General features: G+C 39.6%; 1 protein-coding gene across 7 annotated transcripts in view; it reads right to left on the bottom strand.

Annotated features, from left to right (window-relative positions):
• FRMD4B (FERM domain containing 4B) overlaps window positions 1-25,329 on the bottom strand; it is a 334,728-nt gene that overhangs the window by 70,562 nt on the left and 238,837 nt on the right. For all 7 annotated transcript variants that reach the window (XM_033424804.2, XM_033424806.2, XM_033424807.2 and 4 more), the window contains one exon: window positions 23,221-23,305. In XM_033424804.2, the coding sequence (XP_033280695.1) occupies window positions 23,221-23,305 (85 nt within the window). The remainder of the gene's footprint in view (window positions 1-23,220; window positions 23,306-25,329) is intronic.

Genomic DNA, 25,329 nt, shown 5'->3' with positions numbered 1-25,329 from the left:
TTACAGAAAATGCTTGAGATAAAAATTCTGTTGCTTTATACTGAAGTTTGATGAACCCTAATTTATCATTTTTCCATGATTTTATTTTATTTTTTCTACTTTTTAACATTTTCATTCCCAGAAGGAAATCTGGTACTCACTCGACCCTCCCCACCACCACTTTATTTATTTATTTATTTATTTTTAATATTTTATTTATTTATTTTTGGCTGCGTTGGGTCTTCGTTGCTGTGCACAGGCTTTCTCTAGTTGCGGCGAGCGGAGGCTACTCTTCATTGCGGTGCGCAGGCTTCTCGTTGTGGTGGCTTCTCTTGTTGCGGAGCACGGGCTCTAGGCGCACGGGCTTCAGTAGTTGTGGCTCACGGGCTCTAGAGCACAGGCTCAGTAGTTGTGGTGCACAGGCTTAGTTGCTCCACGTAGTGTGGGATCTTCCCGGAACAGGGACGGAAACCCATGTCCCCTGCATTGGCAGATGGATTCTTAACCATTGCACCACCAGGGAGGCCGTCCACTATTTTATTTTTTCAGCCTTTAAGATCCCAAAGAAAAATAGGAGTTTGAGGCTGTAACTAACAGGAATACTTCTTCAGGTGCCTGGTACGGATGCATAACTGTGTCGGGGTATTGCCTCTATCAATAACACTCACATGCACCTTCATTTATTTTGTTAAATGTGATGACATATGTAAATACCATTATTGCATTATGTGATAAATTACAACATTGAGTAGTAGAGCAGGGTCTTTATTAAAAAAATTTTTTTTGGTGAGATGCTAGCTTATAAGCATTAACACATGCTAAAACAATTCCATATAACCCCCTCCTTGCATAAATCCTATATAATTAGTACTTGAAAGTGCATAGTGTTTAAGAACGTGGGTCTGGAAATTGCCCTACACTTTTTTTTCTTTCTTCTTTCTACCTGTTGAATCTGAGCTGGAGAGTTTTCTAATTATACCAAGTGCATCAGTGGTGAGTAATTAAGTAGTTTTAAAGTAAATGCACACTAGGTAGGTTTATAGAAGCAGTTAGCTCAGTAAGAATTTCTGGAAGGTTTATGCTTTTCTCTCAAGTGGCCAAGTGATTTGATCGGGCTTCTCAAAAAAACAACAAGAACAACAAAAAAAAAAACCCAGAACTAATAACAATAATTCTTTTAGAAGCCATAAAATAAAATAAACAAACCCCAAACCTGGGATATTATAATGTCAACAGTGATAATTACCTGTGTTTCCCTTATATTTCATCCTCCAACAACTAAGTATCCCTTCTGAAACCTGAGGCAGTGGATCTGCTTCAAAGTTTTTCGCTTCAAAAGCTGACAGGCCCAGAGCCTTGGAATTCAAAGCTCGCCTATAATCTCTATAAACAGATTATAAAATCAAAGAGAAGCCAGGTTGATTGCAGAAATCAATTGCCCTCTGTCTTTCAGGCAAGAGACAGTCGTTTTCTAATCTGGTGAAAGATGATGAAGCAGTTAATCCAACAGGTGAGGTGGGTGTTGATCGAGATTAAATTTTAGAAAAGCTAAATTCCTTATCTTCAAAGAAATAGAAACTCATGTGGGGCATGGGGGTGAGGGCTTCACAGGGGAACTCAAGAACATGTTTGAGTTTAAATTAGACCTGAACTCGTTAAAGTCAAATCTGTCTTAAAATCAGAGAGAAGAGGGGAAGTGCGTTAGTTCAAATAGTTTTTTTAAAAAACTGAAGATGAATAAAGTATATTGAAAATTATTGCCAACTCCTCTGACACCCTGGGACCCCTTTGCGTCCTCAGAACCTTAGATGAGTCACTGGAACAATATTTTAGACACCACCTTTTCAGTTTAGTAAATTAAAAGACCTCAAACAGATACTCTTAAGGAAGTTGCCAGATATTTCTCTACATTGGAAGGGTCATCAAATATTAAAAATGCTGAAATGAGGAGCTAAAGCATGCAAAGTACCAGGCTCAGACAGCTCCAGGGGAGAGGGCAGGCAAATACGAAGCTTGCCTGTGGACTTTTTCACCTACACCAGTGGCCCCGACACAATTCTGGTGGAGGAAGGCCATGGTGGGACGGAACAGTAGGGCCTTTGAGAAATCTCGTTCCAGGAAGAGAGGAAAATGAGTGGTTTGGCAAAGCCCCACATTCTTTTACACATCTTAGGCCCCACCTCACCTTTCAGTTAACCACTGTTCTGGAAATACAAGGCAACATATTTTAAGTTCTAAAACTGACTGTCAAGGTTACCTAACTTGTGCGTGGAGTTCACCAAACAATGGATTCATCAAGAAAATACTATTTTGCCTGGTTCTCAGCGATTTCATATGGTGAAATTTAATTAAGACTTGTACAGAACTCTGGAGTTTCATGTCTGAAGGGTAAAACTTCTTTAGAAACTGCAGTCTGCTCTTGGATAGAACATTTCCTTTACTTACAACCATGGCAACCGAGGTAACCTTATAGGTGCTGGGAAAGCTAACACTTGAGAAAGGGATCACCTCAAAGGCAGAGGTAATGGGATCCTTCAGTGGGTTTCCATGATTGTCAAGGATAAACAAAGAGAAGCAGAGGAGTGAAGCAGGGGATGTGGCTGAATGCACAGAGGTAATGTGAAACAGTATCAAGTGCTGGTGCTATACTCCCAAAGCTCATTGAACAGGATTATGGATCCAATCACGAGGTCACTGGGTTCAGGCTCCACCTTCGACATCTCACTTTTGGTCCTTGACTTGTTGGCTCAGTTGACCAAGACATCATGCTAATGAGGTGACCTCTAGGTTTTGACTCCCAAGTAGGAAAGCAGAATAAAAGAAAGTTTTAGAACTTGAAAGGGACTTTTGTGAAAATATGACTCCTATGATTTTACAGATGATGGCGCTGAGGGCCAGGGGCAAGAAGTGAACCACTCAATCCTGCAGCACATGTTGACTCTGGACTCTTTCGACTTTACCGTGCTTTAGTTAACGCCAGTGCAAATCTCACCAGGAATGTCCTAAAGGCATGCTTTTGGTAAAAATTGGAATCAGGTTAAGATCAGAAAAATGACTCCAAATGCCACCTCCACTCTTGGTAGGACAGTATGTCACCATCAAACATACACACTCACATAGAATGGGAAAACTATTTCTGAAGACCCATTCTGCATTTTCTGTATTGATGTATTGATAGTACTCCATGGAAACTTATTCTGCACCATAGCAATGAACATTCATAACTTGGTCACAAATACTTCAGATGGAGAACTACTTGACAAAAACGTTGAGAGACCTCCGTTTGTTTCCAAGTCTACTACTAATCATCTATTTAAGGGTTAAGTCTACCAAAAAACAAAACAAAAACAACCTGGAGAACACCAACAAATAAATGTAGAAGAAATGAAAGAGATAAAAAAAATGACAATTTGCAACAGTCATAGTACTAATTGATTCAGGCAGTACTTTTCAATAAGTAAAAGCTATTGGGTGAAAGTTAGATGAGAAACAGAATATTTACATAATCACAAAGGATCTCTCCATAGGGGAGAATTAATTACAAAGGGGAAATGGTAACTTTTCAATGGTGAAACCTGACAGATACCATCTTAACCAAGGGATGAGATATCACCAATAACTGGGAAGACCAGCATCATGTGCCTTCTGATACGTTCTGAGAAGGATATAACTTCATCTACATACAGTGCTGTGCTGCTAAATGTAAATGTTTCACAACCAGAAATGCGGGAGGGGGTACAAGCTCTGATGTGTAGCATTTGTTGATTTCCATGGTGTGAACATTCCCACCATGGCTGATTTCAAGCTACCAGTATGACATTACAGAACATGGAGCTGGGAAGAGATGTGAAAACTGGCTCTCATAGATGGTACTAACTGGTTCTAGCACACCGCTGGGTAGTATTCCTGCCAAAAATACATCACTAGATCTAATCATGAGAAACCTTGAGACAAAAATCTGGCCCATACTCTTGAAAAATGTCTGTGTGATGAATGCCAGAGGAAGGCTGAGGAACTGTTTGAAAGCAAAGGAGACTAAAGAGTTATAACAACTAAATGCAGTCTGTTATCCTGGATCAAGAGGAAAAGTTGTTATAAAGGCACTACTGATACAACTGGATTGCATATTAGGTAACAGTATAGGTTCAATGTTAAATGTTCTGAATGTGATCATTGTTATATGGGTCTGTAAGAGATGTCCGTTATCCTAAGAAAGATACCGTGAAACATTTAGGGGTAAACAGTGTAACTTACTCTCAAATGGTTCAGAAAAAAATTACACACATTTGGAGGTGGGGGAGATAGAGAGAGCACCAGTACAAATGTGGAAAATGTCAACAACTGGTGAATTTGGTTTGATAGACATACATTTTGTGTGTGTCTGTGTGTGTGCTATTCTTGCAACTCTTTTGTAAGTTTGAAATTATTTCAAAATAAAAAGTTTGTTAAAAAGTTGATGTATTTTCCGGGAGGGTTGGATATCTATTTGTCTCGACTGCCTCGTACCCCAACCCCCTTTCTGAACAGAATATCCCATTCTTTTGGAGAATTGCTTCTCTCCTTACTGGATCTAATGGAAATACAATCATCCTTCTGTGGGCAAGTGATGGAAGAGGGTTCAAAGACCTTCCTAGGGATTTTCCAAATTAGAATTAAGGGAAGAAAGCTCTCTCCCTCTGGAGGTGACATTGGGAAGATGTGAACCAGAGACAATCAGTGACTACAGATGGACAGAAAGGGGCTTCTTAACATTGGTGGTCAACTGTGTCCACTGCTGAGCTGGGCCAGACTTCAAAGTCTGGTTAAAGTTCAACAATTGTCGAGAACGATGCCTTGGATGCTGCTTCTATGCTCTCACCTCAGTTTACCAGTAAGCCTGCAAACAGTGCAAAGAACCAATGGGATAAGGACACAAATGAGTGAGTTGATACAGCTCCTGGGAGCCTCTCTAATACCTTCTGTGGACACATCTACATGGAAGGAAGACTCTGCCAGGCCAGAGAAGCCCAGAGCTATGGGCTGACTAGTTTTTATACAATTTGGCTGGGGGAGAGGCCGCATCAACACTTAATACCTACCTACCGTCTAACAAGGCAGCTCTTGCTAGGCCATAGAAACATACTTCCCTGGGCAATTTCCTATTTTCTAGGGGTTATCATGCCCCAAGAAGGCCAGGCCATAATTACTACACCTGCACTCCCTCCTCCCCCTATGTAAATAAGCCAGTACTTTCTCCTTTTCCATCCAAGCTAGTTGTGAGAGGCAGTGTTTATGGAGGATGGTCTCAGTGAAGACTACACATTCGTTCTTTCAGAGCAGCATTTTGCAACCTCACTACAGTTGACATTTTGAGTTAGATAATTCCTTACTGGGGGGAAGGGCTGTCCTGTGCACTATAGGGTATTAAACAGCATTCCTGGCCTCTGCTCACTAGAGTCTAGTAGCAGCCTCCTCACCAGCTGTGACAACCAAAAATGTCTCCAGAGATGGTCAAAGGGTTCCTTTTGGCACCCCAATTGAGAACCATTGCTCTAGATTCACTAAGTTTATTCTTGGATTAAGCTAGAATCATCAGAAACCTACAAAACTGAGCCATAAGGTTTCCCGAGGTAAAAACTCCTTTTTTGGTATGATTTATTTATTTTATTTTATTTTTAAATTTATTTTTGGCTGCTTTGGGTCTTTGTTGCTGCACGCAGGCTTTCTCTAGTTGCGGCAAGTGGGGGCTACTCTTCATTGCGGTGCGCAGGCTTCTCATTGAGGTGGCTTCTCTTGTTGCGGAGCACAGGCTCTAGGCGCATGGGCTTTAGTAGTTGTGGCTTGTGGGCTCAGTAGTTGTGGCTCGTGGGCTCTAGAGCACAGGCTCAGTAGTTGTGGCGCATGGGCTTAGCTGCTCCACGGCATGTGGGATCTTCCTAGACCAGGGATCGAACCCATGTCCTCCGCATTGGCAGGCGGATTCTTAACCACTGTGCCACCAGGGAAGTCCGGCAGGTGGATTCTTAACCACTGTGCCACCAGGGAAGCCCAAAACTGCTTTTTAGAAACTGTGTTCTGGCATCACTCCCCTGGCTTATGTTGAGAAACAACGTAAGAAACAACCCTCAGAAACTCATTATTTTAATAACTTTAGGTGTGTTGTTCAGGACATAGTTCATTACCTCATATAATATCACTTTACAAGGACACATGGGAGCAGTTTCTGATTTTTAGGACCAGTGATGACTGTTCCTTCGAGCAGCTGCTTTGTTTTTACCTTAATGACCACTGTGCGTTATGTAAGTGATCATAACTTCCTCTGAGCTTTGGCTCTTAAGAGAAGTTGAATTTCAAATTTGTGGGCTAAATGCTTTATACTCACCACGCTGAATTTTTTTTTTTAATATTTATTTATTTATTTGGCTGTGTCGGGTCTTAGTTGCGGCACGCGGGCTTAGTTGCCCCACGGCATGTGGGATCTTAGATCCCAGACCAAGGATCGAACCTGCATCCCCTGCATTGGAAGGAAGATTCCTAATCACTGGACCACCAGGGGAGTTCCATGCTGAATGTTTTATACTAAGCTTAACCTTGGCAGCATCTAATTATTTCCACCTTTATTTTCTCACAAATAATTCTGATTTCATCAGTTAACATATTTTAGTGTTTTTTTTCCTTTTTATTGACGTATATACAGTAAAATGCACAACTCTTACTGTGCAGTTCGATGACTTTGATGTGTGTATATACTCATATAACCATCACCTGAATCAAGATATCAAATACGCTTACTAATTTTTCATCTTAGGGAAAGGTATATATGTTTATAAACCACATCATATTAAAAAAATTATTTTTGCTAATAAGAAAGGTACAAAATAATACTGCAAAATTGTTTCAGTTTGCAGTTTTTTGATTACTAACCAACTTGAGTATTTCCCTTGCAATTGCCTATTATTTGCTATTGCCTATCTGTGAAATGACCCTTTGTTCACTTATCTACTTGAGAGTTTATGTTCAACTTGAGTTACCAATATTAACGCTTTGTCTTGTTTATGGGGCAGAAATTGTGTCCTTCAATCTCATCCCCTCTGATGTGCTCTCTCCTCCTGTGAAGTCAGATTGGACTTGGCCCTCCCACATTGGAAGAATCTATGGGGCCGAGTAAGTAATTTTTTCTGAAACTCACTCAGTTCCTCCTCTGCAAAATGGGGAATGATAATATTGAATTTACTGAGTTGTTTAGAGCATAAAGTATAAAATATAAAGCACCTACCATGAAGGGTAGCCCCCAAAGACTCTCAATGTTATTCTCTCGGCACTGTTTACCATGCTGCTTCTTACATCCTTACATATCATTATATATATGGTTCTCTACTTTGTTCTGGGACACAGTTCAATTTTTGTGTAGTTCCATAACATTTAATCATTCTTCCTTTATAATATGTCTCAGCATCTGATATGACAAAGGCTTTAACTTTCCATAATAATATTTGCCATTCTTTTCCATTTATGTTTCACTGAAATTAGGAGATTACAGTAGATGACTGCTTAAGGCCACCTACCCTCTTAGTGGTGCTACCAGGATTCAAGCTGGGACCACCTCTCCATAGTGCCCCAACTCTTTGCCATCTCAGGCACTGAGCCGTATTTTGGTCTCTCCAAGGAGTGAACAAAACAATCTTGGTTGGTGTCCAACACCCATGAAATACTTACTGACTTCACTTCAGCTGGGAGGTAAACTGTACTCTTATAGCATATATTGCATGTGTTCTTAGTAAATTTAAATTGTAACTATTTGTGGCCAATTCAACAGGTTTAGCTGAAATGGGTAACTTGGTCTATTTCCCAATGAATCTATATTGTAAAACATTAATATTAGGCCTCCTTAATTATGAAATGGCAGTCTTCCATTCAATTTCTTCTTTCTGAAAAATATAAAGGTAGCTTTTCAAACCTCCTCCTTAAGCCTCTTAAGCATGTGTAACACGCCAGAAAGGCAAATGACATGTGCTTCTAGTATGGGTTGAAACAACAGATGACAAATAGATGGTAGATGATAGATGGACAGGTAAATGGATGGATGTACAGAGAGAGAGAGTGGGTGTGGGTAAACTAGTGTTTAAAAGTTTCTTTGCCATGTTCCTTTTGAAATATAAGATTTGAATCTTCAAGGATATCCACTTAAGCATTTTCAAAAGCAGAAAACATACAAAGAAATTTGATTTCTATAATAAATTGAGAAAATATCTTCCAGAGCTTTCTCATCCTTTCCTAGATTTTAAGATATTGTATTTTCAGCTGAATTGACCATCTACCTCGTCCTCCCTCCATCCAAGCGTTTATCATACTATGTTTATGACTTTTCTTGGAGTGACAATTTAGCTGTAACGCTATTCCGATAGCCTCTTTCTGAGATGACGGTCTACCAAAAGTATCAGCACTGGGTTTAAACGTTTTAAGGTAATTCATGTTAAATGGCACCAGTACGGAATACAAATATTCCAGTTGGGTGTTTAGTGGCTCTGTTCAACGTATTCAACAAATATTTGAGTGCCTTCTTGTGCTGGCAATACATCAATGAACAAATAATTCATTCTTTGTAAATTTACTCCGGGTAGCGCCAACTAGAGTGCATTTTCCTTGTTCTCTAAGACCATGTCCTTCTGCCCTTCGTGGGCCTTGATTTTTCATCTGAAGACCCAGCAACCTCCCCTTTAGCACCTCAGGGAGGTGGTAGAGGCAACCGAAACAGCACAGGGGACAGGTCCCTGAGGATTACAACTGGCATGTGTTATAAGCTATTATTATGAAAACTCTGATTCTCACACATGCACAAGGCAGCACAGATCTAAATGCTCCTGGTTTAAGACACACATCATTTCAATATCAGGAAAACATAGAAGGAAAACCACATGACGCAGGGAAAGGTGAAGTACTGATTATGAAACCCTCAATAGCCCTTTAAAACATGGCATTCGATTTCTTTGTTCCACATGGATTGGCTAGTCTTCAAACCAACTCTGATGTTCAGCTCAGTGACTTCACTGTGTAAATATCTACGGCTACTTATTACCAGAAAGCACGCTCACCTCTGTAGAGACAGAACTTACAGCCTGCAAAATTCAATTTCTGTTACTGGCCCTTTAAATAATTTCAGCATCTTGAAATGAGTTTGAGGATTAAAATACACACACATACACACACATTCACGTAGACGAACACTCTCAAATCCCCAATACTAAAACTCTGCCAGGTTAGCAGATACACTGAATATATTTCACCCTTGGTAGCCATTCAAACTGTCGGTTGTTGCACTACATGGAATAATTCCAGGACAAGAACCATGAATGTGGTGCTGACAGTAATGGATTGGTTACAGAGGAATATGCTTCATGTTGTATTAGTTTAAATCGAGCTGAGACTAATTCCTCTCTCTTAAGGCACTGTAAACAGGGATAATAATAGGTCTTACCATGAACGTGTACTTTTATAAAGTCTCTTTGTCATGAATAGGCAGCTGGAACAGTATTAAATTAGCAAATACCTTTCTAGATTTTAGGAGAATGTTTCCCTCTCACAAAAGTCACATGATTGTTTCAGGACCTCATTATTGACTTTTGGGATGATTCATTTCTCCAATTTTTCTTCCACTCCTGCTTCGTTGCTGCCTATATGGTAACTCTGGCTTTAGTAAGAAGGAAAAGGGAAAGCCAATGATGTTCAGATAGTTTGGCTGAATCGTTGGGGTAGAAGAATATATTGGAAGATTTGGCTAAAATGAGGTTTTAAGATTAAGTGGACTCCCTCTGCATACACTTGCCATGCCTTTCCATACTAAAGGCAATCGAATGTTGATGACTTATTTCCTTGAAATTCCAAGAAAAGCTGTTTGAATCTAAGAGCAGAGAAGTATGCCAAACTATCCTTGTAGCCGATTTTACAGCAATTCTCCTAAACGTCTCCAAAAAGTATTTACGGTGAATAAAGCAGCAAAGGTTACAGTACATATGCTGAGACTCCTGTGCTTTAAAATCTGATCATGCGATGCCCCAAATGGTATTCCAACGGGTTCAGTATATGAAATTTCAAGGTTACAAGTACAATATCAACTCTGGAAAATTGAACGTAGGAACACTAGCTCCATCTTAGGTAATGAAAACAAAATAAGACTGAAAGCTGAAAGAGTCTAATTTTAAGGTTGTTACGCAGATCTTATTTTCAATTTGGCTCAATCTTTTCACAAGCCCTTTCTGCAAAATGTGATCAATGTAGTTGTGCGTGTAAGCTACATTTACTTTGCTCACTTGACAAATATTTACCGAGGGCCTATAGTGTATGCCTGTCTCTGTGCCAGTGGCTGGGACGTAAAGCTGACCCTGATCCCAAGGAATCGGTCCAGTTGCGGGGTGGCAGGTATATACACAAGCAAGTCAACGCTATGGGAAGAGAGCTAGAGAAGTATTTAGAGGATACTTTCGGGATTGGAGGAACTTAATTTCTTTAGGATATGGTTGGTGGTGGTACACAGGGAAGGAGAGAATTGGTTAAGGGCAGGGGACTTTGGAGCTGAGTTCAGAAGGATGAGTGGAAATTTACCAGAGGGAAATGAAGGGAGAGAGAAAAGCATTCAGCAGACAAAGAACATGAAAAAGAGAAAGACATTCAGCACAGGGATAAATATATTAAAAGGCATGGAAGCTTGAGAAAGCTGGTATTAATCAGGGAATGAGGAATTATTTCAGTATGAACATGGTGAGTGCGGAGGAGGCTAGAGTGACGAGCTGGGGCTTGTGTGTCCTATGAGGGAGCGTCATATGTCAGAGTAGTAGTAATAATAGTAAAAACATTAATAGCAAAACAGTGTCTGCTCATGGAAAAGACTCTGACAAGTACAGGTTTCTGGTAACTGACTATACTGCTGAACTGAATGAATAAGCATTTTCAGAACTCTAATGGAAAATTGATGAACTCATAAAAGTGCTAACAAAAGATCAAGATGAAAAAAAAATTAATTACATGGGACTGAGTGAACTGATGAGGATGATTATAATTTTGGTGACTTTCTGTTTGAATAAAAAAAAATCTCACAAGGACTGAGAGGCAAAAAATATACAAATCAATTTTCACTGCAAAGTAAAGGAGCTGTTACAGTGGAGGATTCCTGGACTGAATGTCAATATTATGACACAGTATGAGTGTGTTTTGTGTTTGCTAATTGCAATCGTTGTTGCTTTTGTTGTGGTCATCCATTTACAATGCTTGGTGTCAGTTTATCTCTTGTGAAAATAAAGTACAGTGTGTGTGTGTGGAAAAAAAAAAGAAGTCACCCAGAATTGGCCTAAATAAATAAATAAAACAAAACAAAAAAAATAGTGTCTGCTTCAGACACTCTTCTGTCTACCTGGTATATATTAACTCATCCATTGTAGTAGGAACTATGATCCCCACTTTACAGTCGATAAAACTGAGGCTTAAAAATGTAAGTAACATGCCCAGGTTAGAGCCAAAGCCATGTGTTTGAACCCAGGCTGCCTGGTTTCAGTCGAACCTTTCCCCCACTGCACTATACTGCCTCTGTAGGTAGCAGGGGCTAAGATGTTAAACATGGGGGATACAAGGTCTTGTTGATTTTACGTTCTAAAATGCCTCAATCCTGCCATCCCTTCGTTCATTCTTTAATTATTCGCTCGTTCACTTAAGCAACCTTTTACGTAACATCTAGGTCCTAGAGACTCCAACATATAAAAAACCTGGTCCCTACTCTCAATGTGCGAGTTTATCTTTAATGAAATAAAAATGTGAATGTTCAAAGCAATCCTGCAATCCTTCCCCATCTTGCATCCTAGTTCTTGCAAGAACACATAGAAAATAGGAAGAAAAGTGGATGGATGAGGTCAACGTAGCCAAAATACCTAAAAAGTTAAAAGTCTAACACAATATAAAATGCAGGCAGCAACTGATCTCAGCCAACAAAAATACATACTTCAAAGAAAGAAACAGGTCAAACTATTAACGCATCAGTAGCAGGATTATGGATCAATTCCTTTTTTTGATTTTTTTTGTCCTTTTCTGTATTTTCTAAATGTTCAACAATCAAGTATTATTTTTACAATCAGAAAAAAAATTCTGTCAGTTGTCATTAAGAGTAGACCTTTTGTGGGCTTCCGTGGTGGCGCAGTGATTGAGAGTCTGCCTGCCGATGCAGGGGACGCGGGTTCGTGCCCCGGTCCGGGAAGATCCCACGTGCCACGGACCGGCTGGGCACGAGAGCCATGGCCGCTGAGCCTGCACGTCCGGAGCCTGTGCTCCGCAACGGGAGAGGCCACAACAGTGAGAGGCCCGCGTACCGCAAAAAAAAAAAAGAAAAAGAGCAGACCTTTTCTTTTTAGCTAAAGCAACTAGGAATTTTCAGCTTCCACTTAGCTTTGTCCAGTGAGAAAGACAACTGAGTATTTTTCTAATGGAGGGAGAGGGATCAACACAATGTTTTTATTCTCTTCATACAGCTTCAAAGAGGTAAAGTTTAATGAATACACTGATTATTTTTGTCTCTATTTTTCTGATATAAAATGAATCCAAGTATCCTATTTAAAATATTTTAGAAAAGCATTACTTAGAAAGCAAAAGTCTTTCCATAATCTCACTCTCAGAGATAATAAAAATTTATACTATGCAATATATTTTTCTATTTTTCCTATAAGTACATTTTATACACACACACACACACACACACACACACACACACACATATATAAGCAAATAAAGTTAAAGACAATTATACTATATTTACTGTTCTGTAACTTGGTTCTTTTTAAACTTAACAATGCAATTTCGGGACTTCCCTGGCAGTCCAGTGGCTAAGACACAGCCCTTCCAATGCAGGGGGTGTGGGTTCGAACCCTGGCCGGGCAACTAAGATCCCATATGCTGTGCAGTGTGGAGAAAAAAAAATGGATGAAAGGAAAAAAAAAAAAAAATGCAGTTTGAACATGCTTCCACACCAGCCGAGAAGGGCTGTTCTATTTTTTTAATGGCTGCCCAGTATTCTTATCACATGAATGATTGGTCACTTATTTAACTAATCCTTATTCAATCACATTTAGGCAGTTTTCAGTTTCCTGCTGTTAGAAATAATAATCTAAGATCTTTTGATATTCATCTTTTCATATTTCAGTAGTATCTTCCACACGCTAATTCCTAAAGTTGGTGGAGCACTGGGTGAAAAGATAGACTCTTCATCGTCACCGACGTGGCCAAATTGCCTTGGGAAGGGGCTTTTAAGAGAGCTTTGGTGCCTCCAGGTTCACACACTTAAATGCAAATGGCATTAACAGTCTGAGGACATTATGCAACATATTCTCTCACTGCAAGAGTGGCAAGAGCGTGTTTGTGGGTGACAGGCTGAGACTCTCCCCAAGTCTCCTGATGAAAGGGCACACCTAATAAGGCCTCAGTCCAGAAATGAGGGAGGATAAAAATAAACATGATTGGATAGTCTTGCAATGACTTTGTTTTTTAATAGGATTATTAATGTTTGGCTCACTAATATTTCCACATTTATTCAAAGTACAAAGAGATGAGTGCTTATGAAAGCAGGGGGCACAGTAAATCTCTGAAGGCATCACTGAGCCATTTTCTCCTGCATCTTGATATGGTACCTGCTCCTGTTAAAGCCTGGAGCAGAGGAGATCCTAACTGCCTTGTACTCAGGTTAACATCTCTTGACTGAGTCCTAACATGTTTTATTTAAAGAATCAGAATAAGGAATTCCCTGGTGGTCCTGTGGTTAGGACTCTGTTCTCTCCCTGCTGAGGGCCCGTGTTCCATCTCTAGTCAGGGAACTAAGATTCCACAAGCCGTGAGGCACGGCCAAAAAACAGAATCAGAATAGACCTAGGTTTTATCTTGTGGCCAGATCTAACCTAAGGTAAAACCGAGGAAGCTTACAGTTGTCTTGCTTTATTATTTAACGGTATAGGATATATCTAGAACATCACTTTCAAAAGTGTGGTCAGCAGTTCACTGGTAAGCACTGCTTGAAAGAAGAATTACATCTGCAAGTAAGTTTGGAAAATATTGCGTTAAACAAAATCACACACCTGTACACTGAAGGACTTCTTGAAGCCTTTGTCAAATTCACTTCTTGAATTTCCAAGAATGTGGTCTAATAGTCAAAAATTTTTAAACTTTTTCATATGAAAATTGCTTATGATCATGAGGTAGATTCTTGAGCTGCAGATTTAAAGTACGATATTAGTGTGTGTGTGTGTGTGTGTGTGTGATTACAAAATCCTAATTCTGTTTGTGCATTGCAGAACTAGGAAAATGTTTCAAATGGCTTTCTATGTGATTTCTGGAAGGAGTAACACATAACATCATGGAATTCTGGGTATGTTCAGTCCCTCCAAGGTCCCTGGTATCTTTCAGAAATATTATGTTAGAAAGTACCATCATGTACATTGCCTTTAAAATAAACACAACACACACCCATACACAAATGAGAGAATCCTTAAGACTTAGGATGGGCCACAGGAAGGTAGCAGTGCTAAATATTACACTGATAATGCAGCACTCATCAGAAATCCTAGCCCTTAATTGGAATGCAGTAATTTTTTATTGAATGAATAAAGACAAATACTATGGCTTCTGTAGCCAGACTGCCTAGTGATTACTTCACTACTAATGAGCTATTTACCCAGGGCCAAATTATTTACCTTATTTATACCTCCATTTGCTCATTTGTTAAAGTAACAATAAATAACATTATCGGCTGTTGCGAGGCTTAGATGAGTCAGTACATGAAAAAATCAGTATCAGCTGTTTGCTGAGCTCTCAGTAAGTCGAGCTACCGTCCTCTTCTTCCCCACCCACCCCCATGCACGGTCTCTACCACAGAGCACCTCTTGAACCCCACTTGCTTTTCCACATTTTCTGTCATCTCACTATTATAATAATTCTATACACACCTAAAGAGACAAGGTAGCCAATACTATTTTAATTTTCCAAGCATGTCTTCAAATCGCTGATTTTAAAAATGGGGTGGTAGTGATAAATGTTGTTTGATTACTAAAATCACACGTATGGTTGAAGAGGCCTCCAAAAACCATCACTGCAGGCAAACTCGCAGTGGGTTTCTCATGCATTTAAGGCTTTTCCAAGCAGGCTGCAGGTTGTCTAAGGTGGACCACAGCCCACATGTTGAGGGCTCCCAGGGTTCCCCAGCATCAGTTTGGGCATTTCCCCATCATCACCACCTGGCACAGGTTATGGCTGTGTGCACACAAAGTGTGCCCTCTGCATTCTCACCAAACAGGTTCGGGAGCCTTCACTTGAAAGACAACTCAGACCACAGCTCTCTTCTGGGGAACTCTTGAACCGTATAGGCAGTTTCTAACATTCTGGTAGGTTCTGTACCAACAAGGGCACTAGTGCACTTCGGAAGCTTAAATTCAGATGCCACAAATATGCCACGTGCAGTGGGCAGACAGCCCTTATCCATTAAGAGCTAGGATGTGTCATGGTTAAACTCGTGGACTCTGGCATTATACTGCCTGGGATGAACCTTGGCTCCTCCACTTATTAACTATGTGAGGTTTGTTTATGTTACTTAACCTCTGTACCTCAATATTCCCATCTATAAAATGGGAGATAATAATAATAGAACTTACCGAATAGGTAAGTTACCTGACTTATCTAATAGGGTTGGAATGAAAACTAAATGCATGAATACATATAGTGCCTGGTAAAGTATTCATATTTAATATTCGTTAGTGCTATGACCTGCCAACTCTGTAACAACAGCCCCTGAGTTCTAAGTTATTGAGGACACTTTTATTTCCCCAGAGCAGTGACTAAAAGGAAGCTGAGGTAAATGGGGGGTGGTTTTAAGACCCAGGGTGTCCTGCTGGTATAATTTGCCAAGGACACTTTTCCCACATAATAGCTCTGTGACGTTAAGAAAACGACTTAACCTCTCTGTGCCTCAGTTCTTTTATTTGTAAAAGGGGTCACAAGTTTCCTTCTTCATGGGCTACAGTGAGGATCAAATGCAGTTAACCGTATACCACTTAGCACAGTGCTGGCACACTTTTGTGGGCTTCCCTGGTGGCGCAGTGGTTGAGAGTCCACCTGCCGATGCAGGGGACGCGGGTTCGTGCCCCGGTCTGGGAAGATCCCACATGCCGCGAAGCGGCTGGGCCCGTGAGCCATGGCCGCTGAGCCTGCGCATCCGGAGCCTGTGCTCCGCAACGGGAGAGGCCACAACAGTGAGAGGCCCACGTACTGCCAAAAAAAAAAAAAAAAAAAAAAGAGTAGACCTTTTCTTTTTAGATAAAGCAACTAGGAATTTTCAGCTTCCACTTAGCTTTGTCCAGTGAGAAGACGACTGAGTATTTTTCTAATGGAGGGATTACGTTACTAGCCATCTACATATCACCTAGAAAATACCAAACTGTAAATTCCTACAGATGAATTTTTAAAAATTATCCCAATAACGTAAGTCACAGTGCCTGACAACATTATGCTTTGTGAAAGTTCTGAATCCTTTGACAAGTCATGGAATACTCTCATTTAGAAAGGAGATCCTAGGACCTGACATATGACGGAGGATAATTTAAAAGAACTCTGCTTCTTCAAGACCAACAGAAATAGCATACAAAACTACAAGAGAAATACTACGAGCCAAAATTTGCATCCTAATTTTCCTTCTATGAGCAACAGAGCAAACAAGTCATCAAGGAGGCTATTTCTTTGGACCTTGGCCAGCTAGGCAGTGAGAAATATCACAAGGGGTAACTGTATTTCTCCACATAAGACATGATCACCAACTGTTGTTTACGAAATATTTTCCTGACTCAGTAAATGCTGCATTGGCTATACAGGTGTCTACTTATCAGTCAAACCATGGTGTTCTTAAGGAAACCCACATCTCACAAAAAGAGGCTCTCACAAAGTCTCTGGTGCTGGAGACATTACCCTTTCCTCATAGAAGTAGCCAAAAACTCTGCTTTGAGTACTTTTGCTTCTGGCTAAGATGGAGTAACAGGGGCTGGATTTACCCTGTTTCCTGAAAAAAAGTAAAAAACTAGACAATAAATATGAAACAACAGTTTTCAAAACACGGAACATCAGGCAGCAACGGACAGTGAACCTTGAATGTGGTAAACCCTGACTGTCCCTACTTGCTGCCATGAGAAGGTTTCCAGGCTGTGAAGGGGAAACCCAGATGGCGCAAGGTGGACTTTTGGAGTTGTGCAGCTGGAGCTGAGAGAATGGGGAAACCGAAATGGATGGAATTTGTAGAACAGAGTGCTAGAGAAAAGAGAGCTGCACCAAGAGAGACTCTTGAAGTTATACAGTGGGTCTTTTTTGAGTATTTAGCTGAGTACTGATCACTGCATGCGTGGAAGGAGACTACCCAAGGCTGGGGAAAGAACTAGCCAAAAGGATAAAAGGGAAGGCTGCCTGGTCCTCACACAGGGCTGAAAATGGTGCCTGTTCCCACCAGTCAGACTGAAAAAACTCATAATTCATGGGGCATTGAGTAGAGTACTGAGGAAGGTCTTGCCTCAGTCATGGGCACTCTAGAATGAGTACTGCTCTGGTCCAGCCTAACAAATCTTAAAAGTGAGACCTTGAAAAATCGAACTGCATCCAAGTAACTAAACTGTATCCCCAAACAAATGTCAAGAATATTTAAGGAATATGAAAATACGTGGCACCCCAAAAGGTACAATTAAAAATGTCCAGCATCCAATCAAAAATTATCAGGCATGCAAATAGGTAGGAAAATATAACCCATAATGAGGAGAAAAATCAATCAATCAGAACCACCCAAACTGACACAAATATTAGAATAAGCAGATGAAGGGACTTCCCTGGCTGTCCAGTGGTTAGGACTCCACGCTCTCACTGCCAGGGCCCAGGTTCAATTCCTGGTCAGGGAACTAAGATCCCGCAAGCCGCACAGTGCGGCCCAAAAAATAAAAGAGAGTAAGCAGATGAAGACCTTAAAACAATTATTATAACTGTAGCCCATATGTTTAAAAAGTTAAGTAGCCACAGGCAAGATTTTAAAAAGATCCAAATCTCAAACTTCTAAAGATAAAAACTTCAATATACAGGGTGGGATAAATGGCAGAATAAATTCTAAGAGAAAAGATGAATAAAATTGAAGATACTGCAGTAGAAATTATCAAAATAAAACACAAAAAGAAAGAAAGAAAGAAAAAAAGAAAAGAGCATCATTTAGCTGTGGGATAACTTTAGGTGGCCTACTATATGTGCAATTGGAGTTTGCAAAGGAGGCATGGATGGGGACAGAAAAAAATAGTTGAAGAAATTATGGCTGAAATATTCCCAAATTTGATAAAAACTATAAACCCACAAGTCCAAGATGCTCAATAAACACCAATCACAAGAACCATGAAAGAGAAAGCTATATCAAATTGTTCAAAGCAGTGATAAAGAAAAAATTTTGAAAGCAGACAGAGATGACCACATGTTTACACAAAAACAATAACAGTGTCATGTGCATCTATAACACATCTAAAAATAAAACGTATGACACTGACAGCATAAAGGCTGAGAATGAAGAAATAGAAATATACTATTATAAAATTCTTGTACTACATGTGAAATCGTACAAGATCACCTGAAGGTAGACTTGACGAGTTAAAGATGTATACTATAAACCCTAAAGCAATCACAGAAAAAATAAAACAAAGAGTTACAGCTAGTAATCCAACAGAGATAAAATGAAATCATAAAATACTCAATAAATCCAAAAGAAGGCAGAAAAAAGGAACAAAGAACAGATGGGACAAATAGAAAACAAAGAGCAAGACAGACAAACTTAACCATGTCAATAATCACATTAAACGTAAATAATGTAAACAACCAGTTAAAAGACCGAGATGGACAAATGGATAAATAAAATGGGTAAAAATATCAAGATGCAATTATATGTTGTCTGTAAGAAATTCACTTTAAATACACAGACACAAACAGTTTACAGTTAAAAGGATGGGAAAAGACTTACCATGTTAACACTGATCGAAAGAAATGTGAAGTGGTTATATTAATATCAAAGCAGACTTCAGAATAAAGAATATTACCAGGATAAAGAGGATCATTCTATAAACACAGTCAAGAGGATATAGCATTTCTAATTATACCCTAATAACAAAACTTCAAAATACATGAAACGAAAACTGATAGAACTTACAAAGAGAAACAGAAAAATCCACCATCATAGCTAGAGATTTCAGTACCTCTCTGTCAATAACTGATACAGGAAGTGGACACACAATCAGCAAGAGTAGTAGACTTAAACAATACTATTAAATTGACTTGGTTAACATCTATAGAACATCCACCCAACGATAGCAGAATACACATTCTTCCCAAGTGCACATGGACCACTTACCAAGACGAAGCATATTCTGGGCCATAAATAAGTCACATTAATTTTAAAAGAATTTAATTTACACAAAGTGTGTTTTCTGATCACCATGAGATTTAATTAGAGGTAAATAAAAGATCCCTAAAAGTCCCCAAATTTCTGGAAACCAAACTATACTCTTCTAAATAACAATGAGCCAATGAAGATATATCAAGAAGGAAATTTAAAAATATTTACAAATGAATGAAAATGAAAACACAACATATCAGTATTTGTGGAATACAAAATCAGTACTTAGAAAATGTTACCGTAATAAATGCATATATTAGAAAAGAAACATCTTTAATCAGTGATCTCAGCTTTCATCTTAAGAGACTGGTATATGAAGAGCAAATTAAACCCAAAGGAAGAAGAAAGGCAGTAATAATGATAAAATATAAACTAATAAAGATCATAGCAGAAATCAATGAAGTAGAAAAAAATTTCAAATCATTGAAACCAAAAGCTGATTCTTTGAGAGGCTCAATACAGATAAACGTCTGGCCAGAATGATAAGAAATAAAAAAGAGAGAAGACACTATTTATTAATATCAGGATCGAGAGAGGCAATACCACTATAGACTGCACATATTAAAAGGATAATAAGAAAATATGAACTATGGCTATAAATTGGACAACTAATAAAAAGGCACACAGATTGAAAAGGAAGAAGTAAAGCTATCTTTATTAGCAGATGATCTATAAAGTAAACCTGATGAAATCTACAAAAAAGTTACCAAAAGTTATAAATGAGGTTAGCAGGATTCAATATCAATACACAAAAATCAATTCGATTTCTATATACTGATAATGAACATTCAGAAATTGAAATAAAAAGCTATCATTTACAATTGTATCAAATAATATGTAAGACATAGGGACATATCTAACAAAAGACCTGTATACTGAAAACTACTGAGAGAAATTAAATATCACCTAAATAAATGGATATATATATATATATCTTGTTCATGGGTCTGATAACTCAATGTTGTTAAACTGTCAATTCTTCCCACCTTGGTCTATGAATTCATGCAATCCTAATAAAAGTATCAGTAGGGTTGTTTGTTTTGGGTAGAAATTGACAAGCTGATTCTAAAATTTATATGGAAATGCAAAAAACTTAAAATAAATAAGACAACTTTTAAAAAGAACAAAGTTAAGGTTTGTTCTGATTTCAATACACAGTTCAAAGCTGCAGTAATCAAAACAGTATATTATTGCCATAAAGGCTGACAAATAGGTCAATGGAACGGAATAGAGTCCAAAAGTAAACCCACACATATATGGACAACTAATTTTTCTTAAAGGTGCAAAGGCAACATAATAGAGAAATGACAGCCTTTTCAACAAATGGCACTGGAGCCACTGAATATCCATATGCAAAAAAAAAAAAAAGAACGAACGAACTTCAATCTGAACTTTGTGTCATATATAAAAATTAATTCAAAATGGATAATAGACCTAATGCAATACCTAAAATTCTAAAACTTCTAGAAGAAAACACAGGAGAAAATCTTTGTGACCCTGGGTTAGGCAAAGTTTACTGAGATACAATAACACAACCCATAAAGGAACAAATTGATAAAATAGACTTCAACAAAATAAAAGCCTTCTAGTCTTTGAAAGACATGAAGAGAATGAACAGCAAGCCACAGACTGGGAGAAAATATTTGTAATCCATATAACCAATAAAGTACTTATATCCAGAATATATATACTCTGAAAACTCATGAGAAGAAAACAGCAACCCAAAGAAATTGGGCAAAAGACTCAAACATAAAGAAGATATAATGATGGTAAAATAAGCACATAAGAGACACTCAAACATCATATGTCATCAGGGAAATGGAAATGAAAACTGCAATGAGATGCTGCTACACTCCTATTAGAATGGCTAAAATGGAAAAGATGTTGATGCCATGTGTTGACGAGGATATGAAGGAACTAGAAATCTCAGAAACTGCTGGTGGGAATTTAAAATAGCACAACCACTTTGGAAAACAGTTTGGCAGAACCTTAAAAAGTTAAATCTATCTACCATATGACCTAGCCATTCTACTCCCAGGTATTTGCCCAAGAAGAAAAGAAAGTATATGTGTATACAATAACTTGTACATGGATGTTTATAGCAGTTTTATTTGTAACAGTCCCCAAACTTGCATAATCTAAATGTTCATCAACAGGTGAATGGATCATTCTGAAATATGTGCACATATCAAATCATCATACTGTACACCTTAAACTTACACAATATTATATGTCAATTATATCCCAGTAAAACTGGGAGAAAAAGAAAAAAAAAATGCACAGATGAATGCATAAACAATGTAAGGTATAGGGACTTCCCTGTGGTTCGGTGGGTAAGACTCCGCGCTGCCACTGCAGGGGGCACGGGTTCAATCCCTGGTCGCGGAACTAAGATCCCGCGATCCTGCATGCCATGCAGTGCGGCCAAAAATACAAAAACAAAAGCAAAAACAAAACAATGTAAGGTATAGCCATACAGTGGAATATTACTTAGCAATAAAAAGCAAAGTGCTACTGATACATGCAGCAACGTGGATGAATCTCGAAACAATTATGTTCATTGAAAAAAGACAAAAAGATTATCTACTGTATGATTCCACTTACATTAAACTCTAGAAAATGTAATCTACTGTGAGAAAAAGCAGATCTGTAGTTGCTGGCTATATTCACTATCTTGATTGTAGTGATCATTTCAAGGGTATTACTTCTAATAAGACGTAGAAAATTATGTAGTCAATTACATCTCAATAAAGCTATAAAAACAAAAACAACAACAACAAAAACTCTGCTCTTTGCTGAGTCTTACACCAATTAAAGCTGCAAGTGTGCAGTGGGCCACCTTAACACTTTGGGGGCTGAGGGAGGAGTACCAGTACAGGTGTCCTAACCCACAGTCTGACCCCTTGTCCTTCCAGGCCAGCTGTCTCTGGCCACCCCTCAGATTTAGGGTGATATGTATGGGCAGAAGGGGTTCCCACCGGCCCTGGAAGCAGGCGTGGGATCTGAGATCCTGAACACTGAGAACATAACCTTGAAGGGAAGAGCTGGGCTCCAGCTGAGCCTATCTTGGCCCACAGACTCCCTGCCGTTGCACAGGGTATGGTTTGAGGAGGCCAGACTAGAGGCCTTTAAAGCAACGCTTATCTGCAAGGAGCTAAGATAAAAATGGAGAGTGTCTAAAACTTCTACAGCAATCTGACGGACATGGCTGCAACATCCAGGCATGGGATAATTTTTCTAGCAATTCGTGTGTATTGAATTTTACAAAAGCTGTGTATCCTCCATGGACTGGATGGAAAACAACAAACCAAAACACAGGTCCCTTGACCACAGGTAACTGAGACTCTGCCTTAAAACACATGGCTTTGAGCAGAAGCCCCTAAAGAAGACTGGTTTTGAATTACGATCAATGTAGGCCGTATTCTGTTAAAAAGGATTTCTGGCCTGACTTTTGTGAGGCTTCGATCACAGTCTGCTTGATCCATCTTTGTATCCTGCTGGGTCATTCCGTGTGGAGTATGAACTGCATTTAAGGCCGTGGTAATTCTGCGTGAGCACAATGCCTCTGTACATGGCTGTCTTCCCAACTCAGAATTTGAGAAGAACTGCCTTTCTTTCTCTTTCTTTTTTTTTTTTGGTTTATTTGTTTGGTGGGGAAGGATATGTCAAGAAAAAGATTATGTCCTTTTTTTCTCCATTTGAACATGAAAACAAAGGCCCTGCCATTGCTCCCTCCTTCTCCAGTCCGTCTGGAGTCTGCCACTGACCATAACAAATGGGGCCCTTACCTTGTGCACACAGGCCTTTGCATTCAGGAAAAACAGCTCCACGGTGGTTTTATCCTTCAGGAACGATATGCTCTCAATGTAAAACCTGAAAAACAGTACAGAAGTTTGTTCCTTCAGATTCCTTCCCTTCTCTCTGCAATGATTTCATTTCCTCATGCAGTTTCCTGCAGAGAATTTTCAGAAACTAGGGGATGGTTGTGCTTTATTTCCCTCTTAAAAGCTATCTGCAACACATATGTACAGCTGTGTGTATGTATGAATCTATGTGGATATGCAGATAACATCTTCTACAGAAGGCTTTTGTGTGTTGGAAGGTGAATTAAAGAAAAATCCAAAATGGTCACCAACTGCAAAGCCAACTTGACTCTTGGTCGCCCATTCTTCAACACACGTTCTGGGAGCTCAGAATACCTGAGACAGCTTCGAAACAAAGCCCAGTTGAGCTCTGAGGGCTGAAAACAGAAGTCTGCTGAGTAAGCACTACTAAATAATTGAACCTGGAGGCCTGTGGCTCTGTCGTTTTCAGACCCAGGGTGGGTGTGAGAGCCCCACGTTTACCTCGCCCCCATCCACCAGGAGAGTTTCAATCGCACCCTCCCTCCTTTCCTCTCATCCTTCCAGGCTCCAGGCTTTCCCCGTGGCTGGAAGCTGAGCTCTCGTACTACTTAATATTGGTCTTTCTCATGCAAATCAGGGCATTCTGGGCCTTGCTCCCTCCACTGCCTTTTCTGAGCCTTTGCTCGTTCAGTCTATGAGGCCAGGTCCCTCTTTTAGGAGAGAGCTGACTACCAGGAGGTGCAGAGGGGAGGAGAGTCTTGTGTTTTCCTCATCCCGTCCTGTGGAAGCTGGCTGGTGAAGGCTGGTGCTCTGGCATGGGTGAGTGCGCCAGCTGCGGCCTAGAAGGTTTCCTCTACTGTTGGAGCCCCACTGATGAATAATGCATGAAGAGACTTAATACCCAAAGAGAGCTCACAGCTAGGGTCCTGGAAGAGAACTTGCTCTCAACTTGGTGAGAGGCAAGATAAACCCGGACTGAAGTGGCAAGGGGGGTAGTCTTGTCCTTAGCCCCGCAAAATCCTGACAGGCATTGGGCATTTGCTTTTTTTATTTTTTCCTCCCTTTCCACAATAAGGAAACGTTTGAGAAATAAATCCAGCAGCTTAAAAAGGCCGTGAAAGATTTTACCACTGAGACAGTAAAATCATTTGAAAAATTCCACTCTTAATGCTGAATCATCAAGGGAAGTTCCAGAAAGAATAAATCCTTTATATTTTCACTTACAAGGGTTTATCTCACCTATGAGTGAGCTTAATGAAGATTCATGAGTGTTAGGTATGTGAGAAGGGAAAGTTAAGGATTAAGGCAGGAGGGGGAGAGGAAGAGTTGGAGGGAAAAGCAGGCTTGGGAATATGCAACATATAGAATCTGTAGTCCCAGCTCCATCTTTTATTAGCTGTGTAGCCTTGGGCAAGATCGTTAGCTTCTCTGTGTCTTTTCTAAAATGGGTGTTATGACTGCGCTTACCTCACAGGGTTTTGGAAGGAGTAAATGAGATAATAGAAAAGGATGTAAAACAATAAAAACTAACAGTTGTTAATAAAAATCCATTTTCTGGAATTTAATGCTATGTGGCCTGGGGGTTGTGGCTTAAGCTTTGAGTCTAAGATCCTTTGTCTATAAAGGGGGGATGACGATGGCCCTAGGAGGGCCGTTATGAAGTGCCCACGACAGTGCCTGGCACGTGGTAGGAATTCAAGAAATCCTAACTAGTGTGGCTTGGCAAACCTTGCATCATGTTTAAAAAAAAAAAAGCTGATAGGACACGGTGGGATTTGAACTATATCTGAAGGCTAGGAAAAACAACAGGATTCTATAGGATAAAAAGAAATCCAGGTGGAGAAAATACAATAGGTAAATAGCATCTCTGTGGTAATGTGATAAACATTCATAATTTGGCTTTCGCCAAGAGTTAGTTATAATCTGAGTATTCTCCCATCAGTTTCGGCCTCCTGGCCATGGCCAGACAGACCAAGGACAGTCACCTGACTCAAAGGCAACCAGTCCGTAAGCTGGTAAGCATCCTATGAGGTGGGCTGGGGAGAAGAGAGA

The sequence above is a fragment of the Orcinus orca genome, chromosome 10, assembly GCF_937001465.1.
Source record: "Orcinus orca chromosome 10, mOrcOrc1.1, whole genome shotgun sequence".
NCBI lineage: Eukaryota > Metazoa > Chordata > Mammalia > Artiodactyla > Delphinidae > Orcinus > Orcinus orca.
The sequence above is the reverse complement of the archived record's forward strand: the minus strand, read 5'-3'. Positions and strand labels throughout refer to the sequence as shown.